The sequence below is a fragment of the Castor canadensis genome, chromosome 13 (assembly GCF_047511655.1).
Source record: "Castor canadensis chromosome 13, mCasCan1.hap1v2, whole genome shotgun sequence".
Taxonomy (NCBI): Eukaryota; Metazoa; Chordata; class Mammalia; order Rodentia; family Castoridae; genus Castor; species Castor canadensis.
The window spans coordinates 44,921,442-44,946,930 of record NC_133398.1 but is presented as its reverse complement, the minus strand read 5'-3'; the positions used below and the strand labels follow the sequence as shown (position 1 = coordinate 44,946,930).

Sequence of the window (25,489 nt, the reverse complement as noted above, 5' to 3'; positions counted from 1 at the left end):
ATGGAAAAGCAGGACACTAGTGGTGAACAAAGAAGAGGCTTCTTGCGTCAGGACCCTGCTGATATGCCCCCTTCAAACTTGATGCTGGCCCGCCTCTCTGAGCACCACTGACTCCCACAATGAAACCTTTGTTGATGCCATGGTTACAACTGGACAACCATCAACAGGGGAAAAGCAGAAGATGCCCCTATACCTACTCAATTATGGCCTTTGTTTTAAGGTCTCTGGCCTCCACTGAATATCACATATCCCATTTCCCTTCCCATCTGGTGATGAAATGTGAAAGCTTGTCACCTGAGATACAGCCCATGGTGATAAAGCCCATTAAAATTACATAGCACAGGTAATGGAGAACTCAGTGCAGGTCAGGACAGCAGTAATTAGCCTTAACTTCCAAGGCATTCTTTGGGCCCTCTGGGCTCTCCATCTCCATGTCCCTTCATCACTGCTTCTTACCACACTGGAGGCTCTTTCCAGAAGTATCTCCTGGGATTTGTTCAGCAGGAGTGGTTATTTAACACTGTCCTCATTAATGCAGTTACCAAGTCACTGTAACACCGGGTTCACAATGTGGGGGTGGGGACTTCTGACCTTCCACAGTAGACCATCAGTTCTCCAGTAGTTGGCAGCTGTTAACAGTGGACTCAGCTGTCTCTGCATGTTTTGCATGGACAGACAACTGAATAAACTTGGGAAACATCAGAATCCAAAGGCTGCAAGTGTAAAAGGAACAGACTGGTGGACTCAGTGAGGACCCAGTGTGATTTATATCAGATGTAGGACCCTGGCTGTTTGCAAGTACCACCCCCATGACTGTGGTTTTGTCCTAGGGTATCCCTTAGAGAGGATTTAACAACTGATGCAACAGGCAGAGGCAAACCAAGGATGATACTGACTGTAGTATAAAAAAGAAAAGAAAAGAAAAAAGAAAAAGAAAAACCACAGGAGATGTTGGAATAGTTGAGAGCATGGGCCTTGGAGTTGGACTGCCTTGGGCCTGGATTCCACAGCAGCCCAACTGTGTTCTGTGTGCTGCTTGTGTGATCCTGGGAAAATTAGTAAGTATTTTTGAGTATTAGTTTTCTCATCTATGAAATGGAAATCGTAGTATCTGCCTTATTTGTTTTACAGATTAGTTGACATGGTACACATAAAGTGTTATGGTGGTATATATTCAGAAAAGGCAACTTTATTATTATACCCTCTTAGCTAGTGAATTCTTAGGGGGCCAAACAGTTAACCACATTCCAAAGGAAAATCCTATTTCCAGAGCTTAGGAAAAACAAAGCTATTTGGGAAAAAGGGGGCACCACTGTATCTCCTTTAGAGATACAATTCAAGTAACTTTGCCCAACATCAATTTAAATGAGTAGACTATCATAGGTGCAAGCAGTATGTGCTCCCCCACTTCTCTAGCTAACCTGTGTGTGTACCCTCTCCTGAGATGAACTGATTTGACACTGGACATGGTCAGATCTAGTACTAAAACTTCTGAAAACCAAGAAGAAACACTTGGATTTTCCAAAGCCTTTGAGAGATGATAGCCTGAAGTGTTTGTGATTCCCCACAGTGATTCAGCAATGAAAACTGATCATACTTTTAAATGTTTCTGCATCTTTTAAAATGCATTATATTATCCTGTAGATATTGTTCTGAAATTGTCTGGTAGTCTCCATAAGATCTTGTTGATAATTATGTAGAAATACAGAGAGAGGGAGAGAGAGATTTATTTTCAGCACCTCTTAAGTCTCAGGCTCTGAGGTGGGCATTTTTACTCATATTACCTTATTTAATCCCTGTAATAGCCCCTCAAGATCAGAAGTTTAATCCTTAGTTTACAAAGAAATGGAATCTTAGTAGTAATGCTACACAACGGCTTATATGTGGCATTAAACCCAAGTCTCTGTCCACAAGACAGAGGTCTACAAAGGTATTCAGAGTGGAAAGCTTGTGAATCACTCTTTAATAATTTGGCCTTCTGTCAATACATGTTGTTGATGCACCTTCTAATTTGCCAGTGTTATACAGATTTATATCTAAATTTTAAAGTGTAGGGGAGATACAACAGAAAATACAAAGGCTACAATGTAAAGGTTAATTAAAATACAAATGTAAAAGTTAATTATAAACTCAACATTTCATGTCTGAGAAGCTCTTCCCTATGGACATTTTTACATTCTCACATTAATTACTATAGTATTTGAGAGAGGATGAAATCAGATATAGTATCATGAGAAAAGTTGCCAAAGGGATGTAACTATGCACCCCTTGATACACTTCCACAATGTACTTGACAATGAATAAACTACTCATTTCAGAAAATATACAGAATGATTTACAGCATTGGTCACTATGTAAACTGCTCAAGAACAGGACTGTCTGCTTTGTTCACTCAGTAACTAAAATAGGACCTGATCCCAAGCAACTGTGCACCAAACACTCACTGAACAGATGAGTGAATGGATGACCAAAAGGCAGTCATAGGCAACTGTGGGTCAGCAAAGGGTTTTCATGAGGCCAAGTCATGGTCTGCCCAATCTTAGAATGGAGCATAGTGCAGTTACTGTACCTGTAATACCCAGGCATTTCAGTGGTGATTTTTTCCAAAAGAACAAAAGGCAACAAAAGAATCATTCATTTAAAACTTCTACGAAAAAATACCAGACTTAGGAAATTTTCTTCCTAAACATCCTCTTAAAATCATCCATTACAAACCATCCAGCCATTGTGAGGGAAAAATATGTGAGATAATGATACATCATGCTATGAACAACAGTTTATGATAAGAGCATAGACTTTTGATTAATCAAACTCAAACTCTGACTCCTAAGTTATTATTAACTGTTCAACCCAGATAAAGTCCCTTAGCATATTTAAATGACAGCCGCCTTGCTGGCAAAATGGAATGATAACCTCACTGAGCTCTTGTAAGAATTAAGAAAAGATTAACAGTGGCAGGTATGGTATCTGGTGTTTAGCAGGCTCAACAGATGTGAATTTGCTTTTTTCCTTCCTTTCCTACTCTGACTCTCATTTATTCTAAAACCAGCAGTGGGTGAGAGCATGTAATTGTGTTTTATATGATCTCATTCCTCCTTTCAAAGGCTTCTTCAAAACATATGAGTCAGGGAGTTCTAAGTTTTCTCATTTTTTTTTCTGAGTATCAGATCTAAAATATTAAATCTATTATATAATAGAAAGTAGGGAAGCTGGGAGCTAGAACATAGAAATTATTGTAATTACACAGGCAACAGAATTTTTTTTTTTAAGTTTGAGGCTTTCTGTTTTTCTGTCTTGGCTGCTATCTTTAAAGGTGGTTAAGGACAAAATTGCTGCTATTCTAAGGGTTTCTAACAAAGGAAGCCTGAAATGTTCAAGGGAGAATGGAGGAGGCTATCATTTATAAGAGAGCCACATCTGGTTTGGTATTCATCCATCTGAGAAAGCTCAACTTCTAAAATAGCATGGGTCTCCTAATTAAAATTGGATCTTGCAACAGATAAAAGAGCTTTCTTTCCTCAATGCTTCAATGGTAGAGATCAACAGCTGTTTATATCCTTTGATACCTAACTAAGAGTGAAGCCTTCACATCTGTCAATATTTTCTGGTTCTATTTCCTTGGATCACAGTGGTTAGGGGGTGAAGTTTGAACTCCTCCCAATTCCCAGGCAGGAACACAGAAATATGCCCAAGATTCAAAGCTGTAATTCTAAGCAGATCTCTCCATTTCTCATCCTCCCAGGATCTACTGGTTGCCTAGAATTTTTTCATTTTATCCTGACAGACATCTTGATCATTTCCATGGTAATGATTCATGACAGCACAAAGATCAAAAGGAAGAAAAGTAGGATGGAATCAGGGGGAAGAAGAAGAGGAGGAAATGAAGTACAGAGAGAAAATGGCCCTAAAATAGGTTCCTCCAAAAGACAGACACAATAACATCAGAGAGCAGACCGTAGAGGTGAGCAGGGTACTGGTGAAGGCCCTCATAGAGTGATGGTGGGTGTTGATGGGTTGTACTGACCACTAACATTGCACCTTGAAAAAATTAGAGAAAATGAAACCCTATGGAAATGAGGTGCAGGAAATATCCAAGAATGGTGATAGAGGGATTCAGAGACATTTATTAAACTCTCCTTTGATCATCAGCACCATGTACATGTTAGGAATTTATAAAGATTATTTTTCCACCCACCCATAATTTGTAAGTCATGTGAGTTAGACTTAGTACTAGAACATTCAAATGAATAGGACAATGTAACTTTAATGATGTTACAGTCTTATGGTGAAAGCCTTCACAGAACACCTGATATCTGAGCTGGACTGCAAAGGATATATGACAATTTGTTAGAGAACTAGATGATTACAGATTGGGAGAACATGGATAAAACCATGGTGATAAAACCTATTTATAGGAAAATAAAAAGTATTCCAGATGATAACAATAAACAGAAGAGTGGTGAGTGCTTATTAAAACTGAAGGTTCATAAGGAACTCAAGTAACTCATTAGTAAGAAATTAAAATAATGGGTGAAAGATATGAAAAACATTTCTCAAAAGAAGACATGCAAATGACCAAGAAATATATGATTAGATAAGGAAAATGTGGTACTTACACAAAACATGGTCTATGCACAAATTAGTATAAATTCAATGGATAATTGGAAAAAGAAAATGTTGCAAATATTTACATAAGGCAATATGATTCAGACTTAAAAAAAAACCAAGCACACATAATGTTAAGTGAAATAAGCCAGGCATAGAAAGAAAAATACCTACGAACTCACTTATATGTGGAATGTAAAAAAGTTGAATTCATGAGCAGACTGGGAATTACCAGGAGCTGGTGAGATGTTGGTCAAATGATAAAATTGCAGCTAGATAAAAGGAATAAATTCTAGAGATTACAAAAAATAATGACTCTAGTTTTATTGTTTGTTTGTTTGTTTTAAAGTTCAGGCCCTTAGGTCTCACCTAAGAGATTCTAATTTCATTGTTAAGGGAATTTGCATTTTGAATAGAAGGTCCAAGTAAAGTTTGATAACCCAGTATAACTTAGTATTTCCCAAAAGATACTAATGGCATTCCTTATTTTTTGTAAAAAAAGGCACAAGAGTCGAATTAAGAAACACCACATACTAAAATATTCTCTTCTTGGAAATTCATAAAATGCACATTGGCATATTAAAAGTCCTGTGGTAAAGACATCAATGTGGGGGTGTGGATCTCATTAAGGTCTCTCAGAATATCAGTGTGCTATGGAGCACAGATTGGGTAGAACTAAAACAGAAGATTTAACTTGTTCCCTGAGGATCTTGAATGACTAAGGAAATATCTAGAAAAAGAAAGCAAAGTCATTTTCTCTGAGGACATGGAGGCAACCACTGATTTCTTCCCAGTAATGTGCAAAGCCACCTATGATGCCCTGTTTTCCAAGTGGAAGGCCAGATGTTACCTCACTCTCAAGAAGTAACACACAGGCTCTGACCAGCTTCTGGTCAGCAAATCTATGTGGAAACTATAGCTGCCAGTGAGCAGGAATGCCTAGAGTTCAAAGCAAATAGGAGCAGACACAGAGGAAAGACAGGAGGTATCTTTGCCCACATTTATTTATCTTAATTGCTATCATATGTTCTGCACAGTGCATTGGCAGTTGCTTGTAAGTGTTTTGGAAACGAAAAATTCCTTCCAGCATCAAAATAGCCTCTGACAGCTAATGAATGTGCAAAAGACAAAAGCCAAAGGAATTCCCACCCCTCAGAGACACTTAACATATGCTCAGGGGAGTTTTGTGACCTGCCTTCTTCCTCCTAGGCACTACTGCACACCCCACTTCCTTCCTGTTAACAAAGAACAGGAGAGAGAAGGAGCATGAGGGAACTGGACAAGCCAAGGCAACACCAGGATTCTGACAAATTGGTTTGTGTGCTGAATATTTCAAGATGTGCCATACTACACCAATCAATTTATATACTTTTTTTCTGATATAAACTCCAATTGCTTCCATATTCCCCTTCGCAACTTTCCATAATCCATATGGGGATACTCCCCTATCTAGAGGTGATTTCATCAGCATATTTCACATAGTTCCCCAGTTATCCCACAGCTTTTAAATAATGCTTTTCAATAGCACAAACTTATTCAGTCATTCCAGAACTATTTCTGAGTGCCCACACAGGTTCCAGGGCACTGTGCTAGACACTTGAGATACAACAGTGGAAACGGGATGTCTCGTTCCTATTGAGTGTTGAGTTCTTAAATAAAGTACTGAATTCCAAATTTAGCCTGTCAGTGCATGGGAAATCCAAAGGTCAGCAGCATAAAGAAATGTAAGAGGTATAAAATTGTTCCTCCCCCTTGAATTTTATGGCCAATAGCATAAAGCAAACCAAAGTATTTGCATTTCAAGTGTTTCAACAGGTCTAAGGTCCAGCAGCCAGCCACACAAGGGTCAGAGGTAACAGTACAGCCTAGAATTAATAACCCATGATCAGGAGAGGGAGGAGGAGAATGCCAGAATTTTTATTGCACTAGATGTAAACCCCTATTTGTTTGTTCCCCAAATAAATCCATGGATTCCCACACTAGAATTTCTTAATTCCAAAAGAGTAAATACTACCAGTAACTACATTAGAGTCAATGCAATCTTAACTAATTAGCCAGAAAATTAAAATCTTACCAGGATAACTGGGTGGATTTGGAGTTTAGTCCAAATCCTTCTTAAGAAGGCCAACAAGATTAAATCTCACATTTCCCCAGATGTGGTACATGTTCCATTGGGGTCCACAAAATAATTTTAAGCGGCCCATAAATGATTTTTTTTCATTTCAATGAGGTTCTTAGATATGAAGAAACTATAGACATATGACTGGTAGAATGCAGGGAAACACTGACATGGGTGCTATCCAGCATTCAAATGCATTGTGACAGTCTCGAAGATTCACCTTCTGCAAATTTTCTGAGCTTGGGGTATGGGTTAGGTATATTAAAAACCAAAAACCAAAAGAAAACAAAAACCTAGAAGCTGGTTATGGACTTACCCACACATGTTGGAAAAATGTCCTCATTATTGATCTGGACCTCAATCCAATCCATGAGGAGGTTCATGTACTGGGGAGCTGGCAGCGCTGTTGGTTTTTTATACTTGAGGTCATCCTGCCACCGGTACTCATATTTGGGGCCCCCTGACATCACAGGGCAGGTCTGCTCAGTGCAGAACTCACAGATGGTACCGTAGATTAGGTTGATCCGATTAAAGAAGTCCACCACGTGCACTGCCACCCAGTCGTTCTGGTCCTCCCCGCTGGGCAGCTGCACAGCAGCCTTCAGGTCCACACCTGAGTTGAGGGATGCCTGTGCCCGTTTGTGCAGCTCAAACCTCTGTGTGCCAGGCTCAAATTTTCTTTTGGGCCGAAAAGTCTTGTCCTTGTTGAACACCTGCTTCAGGGCTATGGACATGGTCTTCTCCTTCTCTTCCTTTCTTCTGCAGGAAGCAAAAAGGCACTTGGAATTTTTCAATGAGAAATTAGAGCCCAACAGCGTCTTCCAATGCCAGCCCTCGGGCCCCAGTCTTTTGGCCTGCAGCTTTTGATGTCTTTTAAGCTGTTCCTTCCATCTTCCTCTTGAATGATCTCCAAGGGAACCTCATGTTCCTTCCTAAAGACAGAGAAAAGGGAACTGGTGAATGCTCAGTTTGCATTTAAGAAATGGAAAGGCTGAGACTTGGCTTGCACCTTACGTTCCTGGTTGTGTCACTTCTTTCCCGGTGCATGGACATATAGGTTGCCTGTGAACTGCACTGGGTAATGTGAGGGAAGCAAATGCCTAGAAGAAAAGGCATCTACTCTCTCTCCTCGTGGCCTCTGTCAAACCTCTGCTGGCTGTTCTCTGTGTGGTCATAAGCTCAATAGGCCGCTCCTAAGTTCTAAGGACAAGTGCATTAGAGGATGACCCAATTCTAACCCCCACCCCATGCTTCACTGCCCCTACTGAGAAAGCTTAGAACCACTGCCCATTTTCCCAGATAGCAATGATGGGAACAGGAGTGGCTATCACACCAAACTGATTAATAAGAATAAGGAACCAGTTTCTATAGGACATGATCCATGAAAGATGATGAAAACTGGGACTGGTTCTGCCCTGATGGACTGTGTAGTTGAGAAAGCTGGTCTGCAGAGGCAAGAGGGAGAGGGAAGAAAGGAAAGGAGGAAGAAGAGGAGGGAAAAGAAGAGGACAGAGAGGCAAAGCAGAGGGAGGAGGAGGTGATGGTGGCAGTAGTGGCTACTGACACACAGAGAAACAGAGACAGGAACCTAAGTGGCAATAGGAAGAAGACAAGGGGAAAATAGCAAGAAGGGAAATGTAGCTTCTTTAGTTTCAGATAATCTTCTAGGAAGTGGCTAAAATTCCTTGTGAAGCTTAGCTGTGCTTGCTGCCTTTGGGATCCATTCATTTTTCCCAAATTAGTAAAATAATACTAATTATTTTACTTTAGCTAACTTGAATGGGTTCTGTTCCTTTCCAGGAGTCCCTAACTATGACTATATTTGTCCCCCCTACAATGTACCATCCTTTATGTCCTTAATATCACACTCTACATAGCACTTTGGAACAGAGTGCCCAACAGAACTTTCTGTGATAATTCAAATGTTCTATATATTTGTAGCTACATATGGCTACTGAGCACTTAAATGTGGCTGTCTGACTAAGGAACTGAATTTCACATTTTATTTCATTTTCAATCATTTGAGTTTGAATAGCCACACGTGACTAGTAGCTACCATGCTGGACAGTGAAGCTTTGAAGTCTTCAGTATTCTTGTCTCCTTGACTCATTTGACACTCCCCAGAATCTGTTGAGGTTTAAAGATTTATAGTAAGTATAGCAGATTTGCAGCAAGTATTATTCTCCCTGGATCTCCAAGAGAGGCAATCATTTGTCTAATAAGGCCCTATAGTTAGTTAGGAGGGGTCATAGTTGGTATTGAAATGCAGTTTGTTGACCCCTAGCAAATGCTCTCCCCACAAGGTCTTACATTTTAAAATGTGATGTCTCTCAAGCCATCTTTTCCTGCTGGTTCAAGAAGCTTCCTTTACCAGAACTTGATACCACTTATCTTTTGTACACATATTCACCCAAAGACTGCTAATGTAGAGTGGCTAAAGGGGAAGGCTGTGTCCTGTGGGCTTGACATGGAGAAGAGATAACTGACCCACTCAAGCCAAACTCTAAAACATGGCTTAGTGATGCCTTCAATCTTAAATTATTAAGGCAAAAAGATAATCCTGAGATGCCTTGGTTGTCTATTAGAGACTGCTCCTTGCTCAGAATTGCTGGCCATGCTGCTGAGAGCTTCTTCCTACCTCTGCCTGTAGATGCTCACAGGGAAAGTAAGCCTGCTCACCTTCTCCCTCTTCACTCCATCTTCTTCCTAATAAGTTTTCACTGAAATGTCCTATCTGAGGGGGAGTTCTTTTTTCTCTTTCTCACATGACATTGAGCATATGGGGGCATCCCCTGCCCCACACAAACAGGTCCATGTGGACAAAGCACTCTCTAAGAGTGTTGTGAAATCACTCTTCAGGGTACTTTGATTTTCACCTGCAAGGATATCAACACACACGAGCTTTACGAACTCTAGGAAAAGACACCAGGGACAAAAAGCATTCCCAAAAGGCTTAGCCCTCCTGAAAAGAGGTTTAGAAAACTGAAGACCTTAAAATGACATTTCCAAAGTAAAAGTGCAAGCCAGAGGTTGGGAAGATAGAGAAAGAATAGTGAAGACTTAAAAAAAAAATAGACAGTAGTCCCTCTAGGTCTCCAAAACTTAATTGCTGACAGTAAAGCAGTAATGATCCAGTGGCTGCCTCCCATGTCTTAAGCAAAGAAGGCTTGCTGTTTGGTTATTCTGTTAATGAGGTACCATCACTTCCCCCACGGTCCTCACAGCGGGCTTCTTTCATTGCTTACGCGACCCTTAGAACCAATAATTCTGTTACTTCCCCATGGCCTGGAGTGTCTGCCTGCATGGATACCATACCTGTGCCAGGCTCTGGTGACTGCTATCAAAGTTGCCTAGTACCTCAGATGGGAGTATGTGAGTGAGACAGAATAATCAAAGTAAATCTTCAGTCTTTAGTGACTGGTACTCATAAATATTGAAAAACATATCAAAACCTTTTTGAAATCTGGGAATATTTCTTCCATAGCTACATAATTAACAAACTTTATCTTATCAGTCTCTTGAACTGGATGGGCACGTACCCATAACTTGAACCAGCTTTAAAATGTCCTCATTTTGGTCCTGTGTAAAGGGCTTCCCTGAAGGAGAAGGCATCTTTGGCGATGAGATCCCACTCAAGTGCCTGAATGTGTTGCTCTTGGTCACCATTTAATAAACTCTACTATGCACCAGATACTTTACATATATTACAAACATTTCTAATCCTCACCACATGTTGTGGAAGTTATGACCATTTTGTATACAAATAAGATGAGATTCAACTACATGAAATAATTTGTCAGAACTCACAAAGTTAGTGAATGCTAAGGCTAAATTTTTGAACTGCATAGCTCTCTGCCCCTGAAACATACACTATGTTTTCTCACTAAAGCTGTTTTCAAATCTCAGGACCATCTCTATGTTTACAAAGCTGCTGCACATGTATATTTCAGGCTCCTCCCAACCAGGCTGTAAGGGAGCCAGAGCAGATGGTATTATCAAGCTCCCTTTTACAGAGGAGCAAACAAGCTCTGATGTCTTAGTGCTTGATCCAAACTGTTAATCACTCTGACATGGTCAGACATGAGCACGTCTCTCCTACTAAAACTTTTTCATCTACAATAAAGTTCTCCTCTACAACTGAAGAGGATTGGTTGGTCAGGTGGGCGGTCTTGTTTAAAGACAATGGCAATCATGGTGGGTAAGAATTGATTTGTCATGGTACCAAATGAGTGAAACAGAGGCATCCATCTGGGTCTTTTGCGGAGTGTCGATGTTGTATTGGTGCAGAGATCCAAAGAGTTTTGCAATGGAAAAGAGTAACAAAAAACCCACCTGGCTTAATTTTCCAGTCCATCTCACCATTGGAATCTTTGCCTATAACATATTCTGTGAACGAATGCCATGGTTCAAGCAGTGTTTATAACATGGTAATGTGGAACTCTTGTTAAAACATAGGTTCTGGAGTGGTAGCTAAAAGTCCGCATCTCTAAGAAGCTCCAGGGGATACCAAATCTGCTCCATTGATGACATTTTAAGTATCAAGGCCCAATCTAACTAAGGGAATGTGTGGGAAATGCAGACTCTTGGGCTTTACCAAAGACCTAGCAGATCTGAGTCTGCACTTTACCAAAACCTCAGGAGAAGTATGTGCTTTGAGAAGCCCAGAGTTGGAAGGGAGCCTTGCTGACTGGTAAAGGAATGAATAAATAAACTTTATTGTGTCGACAGTTTGCTTCATAAACTTCAGTTGAGAGTGCATCCGTTTGGGGAGAAGGATGAGGAGAGATACTGTTTTGAATACAACTGCTTTGACAGAGGGTGGCAATGATCAGGCCTTAAGATCTGCATTGATTTGGATGGCATAGCAAGCACTTTGGAGGCTCCTGGTAATTACCTTTCGTAATGCTAGATGGAGAGTGGATGTGGTGCTGCAGCCATGTGCTTGCAGATTTCTTAGGCTGAATAAAATGTGGCACTAGCAATGACCGTGGTTATTCTCTGTCCTGGCCCAGCATCCAGAAAGAAAACAAGAAGTTGTAAGTTTTGATCCTAGGGTAGAAACTCTAAGCAAATTCTACATTATGAATAGCATTCATCACAATAGTGGTTTTCAAGTTTGCAGCAAATTACTCATTCAATCAAAAAACATTTACTGTTGGCTTTTTATTCAGCAGACATAGGGCTAGGCACAAAAAACCACAGAATTAATTAAAATTTGGCCCCTTTCTATGAAGAATTCACAATTTGCTGTCCAGTTTTGAGATAAGTTTGAAGTTTTGCTCTTTGTGCTACAAACGTGATTACTTTCTTGTGTCACTTGGGTTAGAAATAAAAATGACAATAGGAGTGAGGTCTTTGGAAAGAGAAAAATGGAAATCCAAATAAACAGCATAAAGTGACAAGAGCTCTGTGTTCTCTCCATATTTTCTGCTTAACAGATCAAGTTTAACAGTAAAACAAATGCACTATAAAAATATGTGGAGAGAATTCAGCTGGGTTGCAAGGGAATGTTGATGAGGTAACTAGGCAACGCTGGCAAGGAAAGTTCTTATTTTTCTTTTCCCATTGATGTTTTCTGCCTCATTAGTTGAAAAAATCAGTGTTCTTGCCAGGAGGAAGGAAAAAATGAAACAACTCTCCCACTGACTCCTGAGAAATCCATCTTCTATAGTTGTCACCATCTCTATGAGGCCTTGGAAGGGCAGAAGGGTGAGGGGAGTGGAAAGAAGAGAGACCAAAGCTGATACCAATTGAAGAAAAAGAAGTTCAAAATCTCATCTGTGGGCTGGATGACTTCTCCTGACCAAACAATTCTGCCCGAAGGCCATAAAAGAAACACCCCACCTGAAGGAGATTCAGTGTAATCTTTATTACTGGGGCTCACAAGAGTTGGAAGGCACAAAGCCAACTTCCCTGAATATGTGCTGAATGAATGAATAAACAACAGTGAATGAAGAACACTTTGCATCAAACTGAAACCATAAAAGTGAAACCAAACTGGATCTCTTATATTTAGTTATTCAGGGGATTCTTCCCCAGCCTGTAAGCTCACTGCCACCTCATGGAGTCTGGATACTACCAGCTTCAGGGATACTCTGCAGTTACATGCCCACCTCCTGAAAGGACAAGACATCTGTCCTGTCCTCTGTGCTCTCTAAAATTCCAGTTCTTCAGAAGTGATGAATGACAGTCTGATTTCTCATCTGCCCAGTATGTTTTTCTCTTTCTGGCTACGAAAAAATGCTGCCTCCTTTTAATCTCTGAAGACATACATTATTTCAGAATTTCAAAATGCCTGTGTTATTTCTGAACACAGAGGTCAGTGGGAACAGGTGTAACCCTATCTAAGTCTGTCCCATGACCCTTCTCCTCCTCATCTAGCTCTTCAGTGGCCATTCAAGTTATATTCTCACCACTGCATCTGCTTATTTATTTATCCATCAGTGCAGACCTTCTAGCACTGAAAGTATTTAAAAAATGAAAACATTGCATGAACCTTATATGCTGCAGCAACAGCATCAGCAGACCAATGCAGGGTGTTTTTGGCAAAGACTCATAATTCACCATTTCCTAGACTCAGTAATATTGCCATGGACACTCAGTGGTGAGAAGGAATAGAGACTGGGATTTATTTTCTGTGGTTTAATATACCACATACTCACAGTCCACGGAAGGAAGACAGTCCTTTTAAATTTGTTTTCTTAAATAAAGAGAATGAAGTTCTGTTAAATAATGGTTTTGTGGATGCCAGTGTTGACTAGCATGGATTCCTGGCAACGAGAAAGATGGAGGCTCTCTTAAGCTTTGACAAGGTAACTCCATTTTTAAAAATGAGTAGAGAAGGTAAAATTATTATAAAAGTTCAGTCGATCCTTTTAATCTTTTAAAAAAGACTTCTAATAATTTTACTGATTTTTTTACAAGGAAAAAAGGGAAAAGACAAAAAAACTTCAAATCAGTAAAAACTTGCTGTATTATTTCCAGACCTTTCCACTACCTAGAAAATATTCATTTTGTGGTTTAAAAAAGACACATGATTTGAGAACACAAAACCTGTGTCAAATGAGGTAGGAGAGAGGCAGATAGAGGAGAAACTACAAATAAAGCTAATATGACAGTTGAAATACAAAATTAAGGCAGGTCAAAAAAGTATTTTTACATCTTAAAGTACAGGTATATGTAAGCTGGTATATACCTATAGATAATGAGATGAAAATCATGGTCAATTACCATTTCTTTTTCTTTGAGACGGGGTATGGCAATCATTTCTTGGAAAAGTCTTACTTTAAAGGAAAATCGTTCAAATTTTAGGAAGTTGGTTTCTTTAACTGTCAACAGACTTATTTACGCTTAGCCATTCAAAGTGAATTTGAGAGACTCAGAGTCTGGAAATTTTTTTACCCTGGCTCTAAGGGAACTGATATATGACATCTGGAACTACTGCAAGAGATCTTTGAAGGGGGATAGCGAAGCAAAAAAAAAAAAAAAAGGGGGGGCTTGCAAACTGGAAATGCAGGTCTAATTTTCAAAAGACTATAATTTTAAGCTCAGGGGACATGAGATAGGTAAAATTGACACTAATCATTATAGGCAAAATTTAGAGGCAATTAAGCCCAGTGGCTAAGAGCACAGCTTCTGAAGGATTGCTGTGAGAATTTAAGAGTGTTATATATGGAAGGTTTAGCACATAAAAGTGGCTAAAAAAGTCATTGTTGCTATCACCATCTTCATCATTTGAATCACCCTAATGTTTAGCACATAGTCGGTGCTGAACAAAGTGGTTGCTACTGTCTTATCTTCCTCAATTGAATTACATCATGATGCAAGATTTCATAAAAAGTCAGATTCTTGAGAAATCACACAGCCACCCAGAAGCTAAGCAAACTTAAAATTCTACACAACCTAATTATATAACAGTAATAGTAACCACCAACATTTATTAAGGACCTGATGTTTATTTTCACAACCCTATGTATAGGATTATTATCTCTATTTTAGACTTAAGGAAACAGACATGGTAAGATCAAAACTCTGTTCCACATTATAGAACCAGTAAGGAGCCACACTATTCCCAACCTCTTAACACTGTCTCTTTAGACAGTTGCATGGTTAAAAAAAAAAACAAAGACCCGGAGGAAGTTCCAGGGCACACCTAAGGGGGTCAGGGAAGAAGATGGGAAAAACATAATCGTGTAGCACTCAAAAGACATGTATTTCTTGAACCTTTGTAGTCTGGAGTCAGAAGACCTGGATTCAAATCCTGACAATGGCTCTAACTGGCTACGTCCTTGCAGAAGACATCATCATGAACCTCAGCTTTGCCTTCAAAGACAGGGCGCTTACCTCTCAAGATTATTGTAAAAATTAAAAGAGATATTTCCCATGAAAATACTTCATAAATGGAAAAGGTACAAAGGGAACTCATAGGTTTTGACTTAACACTCAGAAACAATACGAGTAACAGAAGACGATTCAGTGCCAGGCAAGTGTATGTGAATGAGTAAAAGATGGCAGAGGGCAAGATGGCAATTGGAGCCCTGCCAAGGAGGAAAGAAAGAAAGCAAATGCTTCCTTCTTGTTTAATTTGAGTGGACTTCTAATTCTCAGGCAAAAGGAAATAATACTAATCTCAGTGTTTTGATAATGAGTCAATATTCCCCAACATTTATAACTTACTGAGGCTATTATTGTGAGACAATTTCAGTATGTTCTGCAGGTAATAAAATCTAGTGCATATGGCTTATTTTATGAATTTGGATATACCAGGGCAATTACAGTTCTCAAACATTTTCCAGATAACAGGAATAAATTTCTAAACTGCTTACAGTTTCCTCTATTATCAGAATACCAGAGATCCTGATGGAGAATTAAGGCCTCATGCTTAGAGACTCTAAAGAGAGAACAGAAAGAGACAAGCATCTACCCGAGAGCTTTTCAAACTGTCTAGATGAAAACAGGTAGGAAGCAGATAAACCTGAGCTACAACTGCGACAAATAATTAATGATGCTATCCTCTCCACCTTTCTGAACGTGTCCTTAACAAGTAAGACAAGAAGTCTGAAATAAAATTGAGTCAAACATGTAATTGTAAACCCTGTGTTCCCTTCAAAGACTAAAGCACTCTACTTTTACAGCCACAAAGATGTGGGCTTGAGGCCACACTCTGGCATTGACCACTGGCCTAAATGTTTAAACAAGGTGCTAATACCTGTCTCACAGTGTGCTTGGGGGTAAGTAAAGATAGGCAAACATCAAGTGTTAAGCTAATTGATCCAGATTGCTCATATTACCAGTTCTAGGCTTCATAATAAGTAGCAATCCCAAGAATTATCTGGTCTGTTTTTTGATTTGTTCCCCACAAGACCTGAGCACTTAAGCCTCAGAATATACAAAATCTTGGAACATGTTAGACATAAGCATCATTCCCACTCCTGGTTTTTATGAGAAGAATTTTCCCTAAGCCCACCACTGGCATTTCTCTGTCTATTTACTAATGCTGCCATGAGGGAGGAAGAGGAACTAATTCACTTAATTGATGTGTTAGAGAAGAATAGACCAGGCATGCTCAGCTGGCTCAGCCTTACCTTTCTTCCTCCTGAGAAGTGGCTACCCTCAATGAGTGTGTTGTTTGCTGCTACCCCAATCCTCTGCTCCCATGAATGGAAGGAGCCTCTTTTTCCAGACTGAATGAGAAAAGGTGGGTAAATTTGGGGGTTAGAGCTACAGGAACATTGGCTATAGACCTAGAGTGATATCCTCCAATTTGATTTCTATAAGAAATAACCTGGTGTCTGTTTTGTAAAATAGGGTTCTGCAATGCAGCCCAGTCTAGCCTCAAACTCAAGATCTTCCTGCCTTTACCTCCTGAGTGCTGGGATTACAGAAGTATGCCGTCACTGATGTCTGTTTTGGTTGTTTCAATGAACTTCTTCAAAGCCACAAAGAGGACAGTGGCATTATTTGCTTATTGGGGGCCCTCTTGGAGATCCAATGTGAAGTTAGGCAGACTGGCCTGCCCATGCAAAGTTAGCTAATTTTTTTTTTTTAGCAGAAACTTGTTAACATCAACTCAGGGAGACCCCACCCCCCCCCCACATAAGACATAACATACTTATCTGTTGAAGATCTGTGGCTACCCACTAAGAAGGTATTCGTGTTCTCAAGAGTCTTCTCAGAGGAGAGAACCCAGTCACAAAAGTATGTTTTACCCAGCGGCTGGCCAAAGAATGGGAGTGGACAGAACAGAGTACCCCTCATCTGGGAGTGAGCTGTGGGCCTGGCAGTCCCATGCTCCTATTTGGGGCTGCCATCCAGGAGCATGATACTGGAAGCATTCTTTGCAGAGAATCTAAAAACTTTCCAACCATCGAGATAAGGCTTCTCCTTTGCCTAGCCTCAACTTTCTCAAAAATTTCTCAGATTCAACTCCAGTCCCTGGTATAATAAGAGAAAGAAGGTAGAGAAATAAGGAAGAAGAAGGAAGAGATGGCTGGTCATCTCAGTCCTTTGCCTTCTGGATCCTGGATATATTTTCCTTATACATGTACCCCATGACCTCACACTGTGCTGTGCTCCTGTGTCTTGTGCCAGGCCCCTTATCAGTCTGTGTGGGCTGGGACTACCCCCAGACTTCATAGTAGCACTAGTACCTGCCACAGGACCCAGGACAAAAAGGAATTCAGGAACCTTTTGGGATTAAACTGTTTATCAAAATGATGGCTAATCAAACACTACACAGATAATCAGTTTTCTCTCACTGATAGGACCACGCCCATGTCATCATGATGACAAATATTCTACAAAAGAAACTTTGCAGCCAACAGAGATACCTCACGGAGATCGGCAGCAGCCACTGGACAGGCTGGTTCCGGGACCAATGGCAACAGCTCATGTATTTTCATTTTGCAGTATTCAGAGAAAAATCAGCTTCTTTGGAAGTGACCCAGCCTTTAAAGGATGCTTAACAACCCATGAGTAATCTTTGTACAGATCTTTGTGTGGTGCTGTAAAGACTTTTACCTGACCTGTGTGCTTTGTTTAAAGATAAGTTTAAAAAATATATGCCTTAAAGGAATGTTTAATGCAATTCCCATCAAAATTCCAATGATTGAAAAATCTACTGTTAAATTTATATGGAAACACAAGAGGCCACGAATAGCCAAGGCAATACTCAGTCAAAAGAACAATGCAGGAGGTATCACAATACCTGACTTCAAACTATATTACAAAGCAATAACAACAAAAACAGCATGGTACTGGCACAAAAACAGACATGAAGACCAGTGGAACAGAATAGAGGACCCAGATATGAAGCCACACAACTATAACCAACTTGTCTTTGACAAAGGAGCTAAAAATATACAATGGAGAAATAGCAGCCTCTTCAACAAAAACTGCTGGGAAAACTGGTTAGCAGTCTGCAAAAAACTGAAACTAGATCCATGTATATCACCCTATACCAAGATTAACTCAAAATGGATCAAGGATCTTAATATCAGACCACAAACTCTAAAGTTGATACAGGAAAGAGTAGGAAATACTCTGGAGTTAGTAGGTATAGTTAAGAACTTTCTCAATGAAACCCCAGCAGCACAGCAACTAAGAGATAGCATAGATAAATGGGACCTCATAAAGCTAAAAAGCTTCTGTTCATCAAAAGAAATGGTCTCTAAACTGAAGAGAACACCCACAGAGTGGGAGAAAATATTTGCCAACTACACATCAGACAAAGGACTGATAACCAGAATATACAGGGAACTTAAAAAACTAAATGATCCCAAAACTAATGAACCAATAAAGAAATGGGCAAGTGAACTTTCTCAAAAGAAGAAATTCAAATGGCCAAAAAACACATGAAAAAATGCTCACCATCCCTAGCAATAAAGGCAATGCAAATTAAAACCACACTAAGATTCCACCTCACCCCTGTTAGAATAGCCATCATCAGCAACACCACCAACAACAGGTGTTGGCGAGGATGCGGGGAAAAAGGAACCCTCTTACACTGTTGGTGGGAATGTAAGCTAGTACAACCACTCTGGAAAAACATTTGGAGGCTACTTAAAAAGCTAGACATTGATCTACCATTTGATCCAGCAATACCACTCTTGGGGATATACCCGAAAGACTGTGACACAGGTTACTCCAGAGGCAACTGCACACCCATGTTTATTGCAGCACTATTCACAATAGCCAAGTTATGGAAACAGCCAAGATGCCCCAGCACTGACGAATGGATTAAGAAAATGTGGTGTCTATACACAATGGAATTTTATGCAGCCATGAAGAAGAACGAAATGTTATCATTCGCCGGTGAATGGATGGAATTGGAGAACATCATTCTGAGTGAGGTTAGCCTGGCCCAAAAGACCAAAAATCATATGTTCTCCCTCATATGTGGACATTAGATCAAGGGCAAACACAACAATGGGATTGGACTTTGAGCACATGATAAAAGCGAGAGCACACAAGGGAGGGGTGAGGATAGGTAAGACACCTAAAAAATTAGCTAGCATTTGTTGCCCTTAACGCAGAGAAACTAAAGCAGATACCTTAAAAGCAACTGAGGCCAATAGGTAAAGGGGACCAGGAACTAGAGAAAAGGTGAGATCAAAAAGAATTAACCTAGAAGGTAACACCCACGCACAGGAAATCAATGTGAGTCAATGCCCTGTATAGCTATCCTTATCTCAACCAGCAAAAACCCTTGTTCCTTCCTATTATTGCTTATACTCTCTCTACAACAAAATTAGAAATAAGGGCAAGATAGTTTCTGCTGGGTATTGAGGGGGTGGGGGGAGAGGGAGGGGGCGGAGTGGGTGGTAAGGGAGGAGGTGGTGGCAGGGGGGAGAAATGACCCAAGCCTTGTATGCACATATGAATAATAAAAGAAAAAAAATAATAAAAAAGATATGCCTTAAAGGAAAAAAGTGGCAGGGAAGAGAGGAGGTTAATCAGCTTGGGAAATTTTTTTTCCAATGTAAGAAGAAAATGTAGTATATCACCTCTTTCAGTGCAAACCTACTTCAATGACTTTTTGCTATAAGCTCTATCTCTGCTGCAGGCTCCTGAATTCCCTTCATCCCCTCTTAGTTTGTACCTCTACACAACACCATGATTCTTCTTTTCCTCAAGCTCTGATCCTGCCACCCCTAGGTGTCTTGAGAGGAAGCCTGAGAGCAAGATCACTGCTGATAACATTTTACAACAGGAAGAACTCCCCTCAAATCACTTAATTCAATTCAACCTCTTAATTTGTTAAAGACAAAAACAAGTACACCTAATGCCCAGAAAAGTGTCATAGCTGTCAGCTGTGAATTCTTAAAGGCCTACAGAATAGACCTGAGGCCAGGAACAAATTCTCGACCTTCAGGCCAGTGTTCTTCCCACTAAGCGATGGGATTACGGAATATTAAGGGTGAGCCTGATATACAACTGCCCTTCAAAACTGCCCCAATTTAGCTTCTCATTAGGTAGGTAGATAGGTGGGAAGTAGGGAATAGGAAGATTTTTTTTAAACCCTGGTGGTTTTTAAGCCTTTTAAAGCAACACAGCTCCATTCCCACAACACCAATAAGTCTTAATGCAGGATACCAATTACATAAAAACAGATGAAAATTCTCTCTTCTGTAGTTGAAGCAGGGAGGGTCTAACCCCTCCCACCACTCACTCAGATTCCTCCAATACCCTGCAGGTTTGGCTTTATCATTCAGACAACTCCCCAGACCCCTAGTGCCCACTGCACTGATCATTGAATAAACTCTGCTCTTACACATTCCTCTGTCTTTTGCCATGCTCCTCCAATCTCCAAGGCCTGGACAACTGCTGCCTTCTGCAAGCGACCTCTCTTGACCATGCTGTCAGGAAACAGGACTTCTGCCTTCCTTTGCATCGAAACAGTCCCAAACATTTGCTCTTCTCATGTCTTACCCACCAAGGTCTGGCCCATCTGTAATCAAGGCCCACACACCCAGCTGTCAGCCCCTATGGGCTAGTTCAAACATAAACTGCCCCTTGAGTGGCTGTTCAGTCCAGCCCCTCCTTTCTCTCCAAACCCTTCTCTAATCTGGCTTTGCTTCTGCTCACTCATTTTGCACTCATTTTGACTGTTTTGTTTTGTTTTTTTCTGTACTGGGTGTTTGAACTCTGAGCCTCATACTTGGTAGGCAGCACTCTACTGCTTGACTCACTCTACCAGTTTGTACTCATTTTGAACCCTCGCACCTCAGAAGACATTTATGGGTTTGATTCTCTATTATTGAGTTTGACATTCTTTTCCCCAGCACCACATCCCCCATTTGTTCCTTCACTTTCATATTTCTCCTCTTAACCTCTGAGGACTTTGGTAGAAGGTAGAGGCTGCTGAATTAAACAAACACAACAACTCACCCTGAATCTTCTGTCCACTTGTGATTAAGCTCTCCCACCCTCTGGTCTCCTGGGGATTCTCAGAAATGACAGGAATGCTAAGATTACTTGGAGTACATGTTTAAAATGTTGGGTCCCACCCCTCATCTCTGGATGTGTCAACAGGGATATATGTTAATGTTTAAGAATTTTCTGGCCAGGGAGGGAGGGCCTGGCTCAGCTAGCTGTCCCCCATGCTCTGCATCTGTTGGTCCCTGAATCATACAGACTGAATGCTAAATATGAGTGAGTCTGAAACAGCCTGAGTTTAATCCGAGTTCTACCATTCTCACTGCTGCCAGGTTCTTGAGTTTATGATATCACACCACGAGACTTTCCGTTTCTTTTCCATAACATGAAAACAATAAAATTATCTATCTTATAGTTTTCTGAGAGTCAAATGACATTATTCAAGCAAAGAATTTGACACAGCACCAGATACGTGGTAAATATGTAATAATAGGCAATGACTTTAATTCTTATTATTAATATAACACTTTCTTGAGCTTTCTCAAATAGATATATGTATTCTTCCTTTAGATAGAAATTTCCTTACAAGCAGATCCCAAAGGCTTCTTCTTTCCCTTTCTCATAAAATACTCTCAGTAGATTACCCCTTGCAGGGTTGGGGTGGTGCTCAAACAAGATAGTGAGTGAAAAGAGGCTTAGTAGTGGGTTTGGCATGCTGCAGATGCTTAATAACCATTAGTGATTATTGCAGAAGGTGAGTCACTTTGACCCATCCTCGTGGGGGGAAGAATAGCAGAGCTCTGACAGGCCTAGTGCCCTGGCACCTCCTTCTAGCCATCAAGCCAACCAGCCCTTCACCCAGGCAAGAGCAGGGGTTAGGAGACTGCCTTGGGACCACACGGGAAACTGGCCAGAAAGCTTGTGTTGACTGGATCTTTTCATCTATTATTTTGTATCGGGAATTTCAGCTTTCTCATGGCGGTGTCAGAAAAACTCATCCTGAGTCAAGGAGTGCTTTTTAATACCAAACATTTAATCCTGATTTTCTTATGTAACCACAATGTGTAGACTTGCCAGAAAAAATGTTAAAAATAGAAGGAACCAAAAAATCAAAGAGAAAAGTTCCTCATAGTTTCTAAACCAACTTGCATGGAAACAGTTGCCTCATAAAAGCAAGATGAGTGTAAATTTCTTCATTTATTTAGGGGAGTTGTTTGTGTTTTTCTGCTTTTTCCTTTGGGTAGTTTTATTTGTTTTTCTCACACTGTTTTTTTAATGACAAGTAAGGGTGCTGCCACTCTTCTTAAAAACAATAAGAGCTATAGGAGCGGAGGAGAAAGTCTTCAAAAATCTCCAAAGGTTTTCAAGAACTTCTGCCAGGGGCAGCATCGGCTCAAGCAAAACAGGAGCTCCTGCAGGCACTGCGCTGAGCCAAATCCCTGTGGAGAGGACTTGCTTTATTTTTGGTCCAAGTGGAGACCAGGAAGCCAGGTCCACTGGCTTCTTTTTCATTTAATATTCTACAATCATTAATATGTCATTGTGAGTAAGCCTTCATTAGAATGTTCCTCTATTTGTTCTAAGAAAGAAGAAGGAAAGACAGAAACATAGTCCTAGCAAAATAGCATCCGCCCAGCAAGAGATCAAAACAGGTGGTTGGTAATAGCTCCTACCTACTCTGTTCTCTTTAAACTGCTTTTAAAAAAAGAAAAAGAAACAATTCTCTAAACTTAAAGAGTATTTGATTTTATATAAGTGCCAGATGGCTGAGATTACTTTTGGAAAAAAATGATATGAGTCTACAAAAATTTTGATAATCATAAACACTTCTTTCACCAGCTTTAGTTAATAGAAAATTTTTTTCCAAAAACCTAATTTGGGTGAAAACTGAAAACTAGATTTCCACAAAGATAAGTAAGATTATCATATTTTAAAAAAGAAGAATATAAAATTTACTTCAGCACATCTCAAATGCATATCTTTACGTAACTGAGCAAGATATAAACATTTACATTTTAAAACAGGTAATTATTCCCAGACTCTAGAGATTTTAAGTGATTATACAATGAACTGGTTCTTATCTGGTCTCTTTTAATTTGCTCTATCCCTGAGTAACTTCTAGAAAAAGATAAAAACTGACAGGCCAAGGAGCCCTGATTTATTTCAACTTTGAAGGGCCACACTTGGATTCTCATTTCTGTAGGGAATGCAATCCACACGACTGGGCTTGCTGTCCTGAATAAAGCACATGTTTTTCTCATCTTGGAGAGTAATCTTGTAAAATGTGAGTATAACCTGTCCAGGCGTCTGAGGGAGGCAGCAGGGGGAGGGTGGGGTCACGCTGGGACACAGTGGCAGTTGGAGCCTTGCTCCCTGGGCAACTGGCTTACAGGAGGGCACAGACATGAAAGAGCAAAGGTCCTGGCTTTCAAGATGTCCAGAGAGGAGAACTTCCCAAGCAAAGATCACAAGCGGAGATGGAACTGCTGCCTTCAGTGGGAGGTCCCTAAACTGATAAGCACCAAAAGGGCCACATGGCCCTGTTAGGGGGGCAATGCAGGGACCTCAAAGTGAAAGTAGAGGCAGAGAATGGGGGAGGGAGATTCCAGCCCCTTCTCCACCTAAGGCAAACAGGGAATGCTGATGGTGAACTCCATCAAGACATTCCTTCAACTCCATCGGAGTTTATTCACTCTCCCCAGCTTAACACCCACCCCAACTTGCTTACAGTGGGAAAAGGAAGAGGACCTTGGAATACATTTGGGAAGCTGTCAAAACAGTCTAAGCTTTCAACTGGGTACGTAACCCAGTAGCATCCATACTGCTATGAACTGAATCATCCCACCAAATTGATATTTTGAAGTCCTAACCCCCAATGTGGTGTATTTGAAGATGGGGCCTTTGGGAAGTGATTAGGTCAGGAATGGAAGTAGCTCCCTTATAAAAGGAAACCCCCAGAGCTCTCTTGCCTTCAAAAGTGTATATACCAACATCCAGTCATGCTAGTCCCCTCACCTTGGACTTCCAGTCTCCATAAATGTGATAAATAAATTTCTGTTGTTTATAAGTCACCCAGTTTATGGTAATTTATTATAGCAGACTGAACTAAAACATACGGACACTGGAGTACCAATTGTTTCATTTTTACAATAGTCTAGGTTTGGGATGTGTTTAATTTTATAAAGCTACCTCAAATTGTGTGGAAAGGAGATAAAGAAATTATAGTAATTTACATTTCCTCCAACCATATCCTAGTAAATATAAAAGAGTACTTTAGCCTAGCATGGTAGACTATACCTGTAATTCCAGCCATTCTGAAGGTGAAGGGCTCCAGAGGTGGAGGAGGATTGTGAGTTCAAGGCCAGTACCAGAAAAATTAGGGAAACTTGATATCAAAAACAAAAGGGCTAGGAGTGCGGCTCAAGTAATAGAGTGCTTGCCACCCACGTGCTTGTGTTCAATCTGCAGCACCAAAATAATAAATAAATACATAAGAATTCTTTTACATAAAGGAGTTTTTGACTAATGAAGAAACAAACATATACCTCATTATTCCATGTCCTACCATAAGCTTTTGAACTCTGAAAATTAAGAAGCAATGATTCAAACAGCATTTCCCTAGATATCACAGACCCACACTGATGTTCTATACCATGTATGATTTTTTCCACCCCTTTCATCAAGCTTGGCTGAACAAACATTACCCAAGCCAACAAACAAGTGAAGGCAATGACATTTTTTAGTGGCACAACTCAGGTCATCATACCCTAGGCCAGGTTCCATGATAACAGTAATGGCATGTCCTTGCTGGTTAGTCATGTATCATATATGTGGGTGGCTAATCATGTCTCAAATGATATACGGCTATTTCCTGTCCTGGGAAGTTTTAGAGGGGTGAGAAATAGGAAGCCAGGAAGGGAAGAGATATTCATGACAAAATATGACAAAGGGTCTTTGAAAATCTATGACCTCTCCCTCTCTGGCAATGGGAAATAATGCCATCAAAATGAAATTCTGAAGTCTAGAGTGAAGGCCAGGAGCCAGTGACTCACACATGTAATCCTAGCTATTCAGGAGGCAGAGGTCAGGAGTACTGCAGTCTGAAGCCAGCAATTCTCCCTTGCAAATAATTCATGAGACCTTATCTTGAAAATACCCAGTGTAAAACAGGGCTGGAGGAGTAGCTCAAGTGGTAGAGTACCTGCCTAGCAAGTGTGAAGCTCTGAATTCAAATCCTAGTACATGTATGTATTTATATATGTATATATAAATATATATATGTAGATATTCTTGACTCTTCTTTTCCTCACACTGCTCATCCAATCCTTCCATAAATTATATAGCTTACCTTTAAACTGCTACCACATCTACAATTCTCAACACCTCCAC

At 40.3% G+C, this 25,489-nt stretch overlaps 1 protein-coding gene across 2 annotated transcripts in view; it reads right to left on the bottom strand.

Annotated features, from left to right (window-relative positions):
* The window catches only part of Mob3b (MOB kinase activator 3B), a 182,450-nt gene that overhangs the window by 109,800 nt on the left and 47,161 nt on the right, over positions 1 to 25,489 (bottom strand). The window contains exons 2-3 of one of the 2 annotated variants that reach the window (XM_074051677.1): positions 11,619 to 11,727; positions 7,041 to 7,656 (exon numbers count right to left, since the gene is read on the bottom strand). In XM_074051677.1, coding sequence (XP_073907778.1) covers positions 7,041 to 7,458 — 418 coding nt within the window. In that variant the 5' untranslated portion in view covers positions 7,459 to 7,656; positions 11,619 to 11,727. The remainder of the gene's footprint in view (positions 1 to 7,040; positions 7,657 to 11,618; positions 11,728 to 25,489) is intronic. The other variant, XM_074051676.1, reaches the window with a different exon arrangement.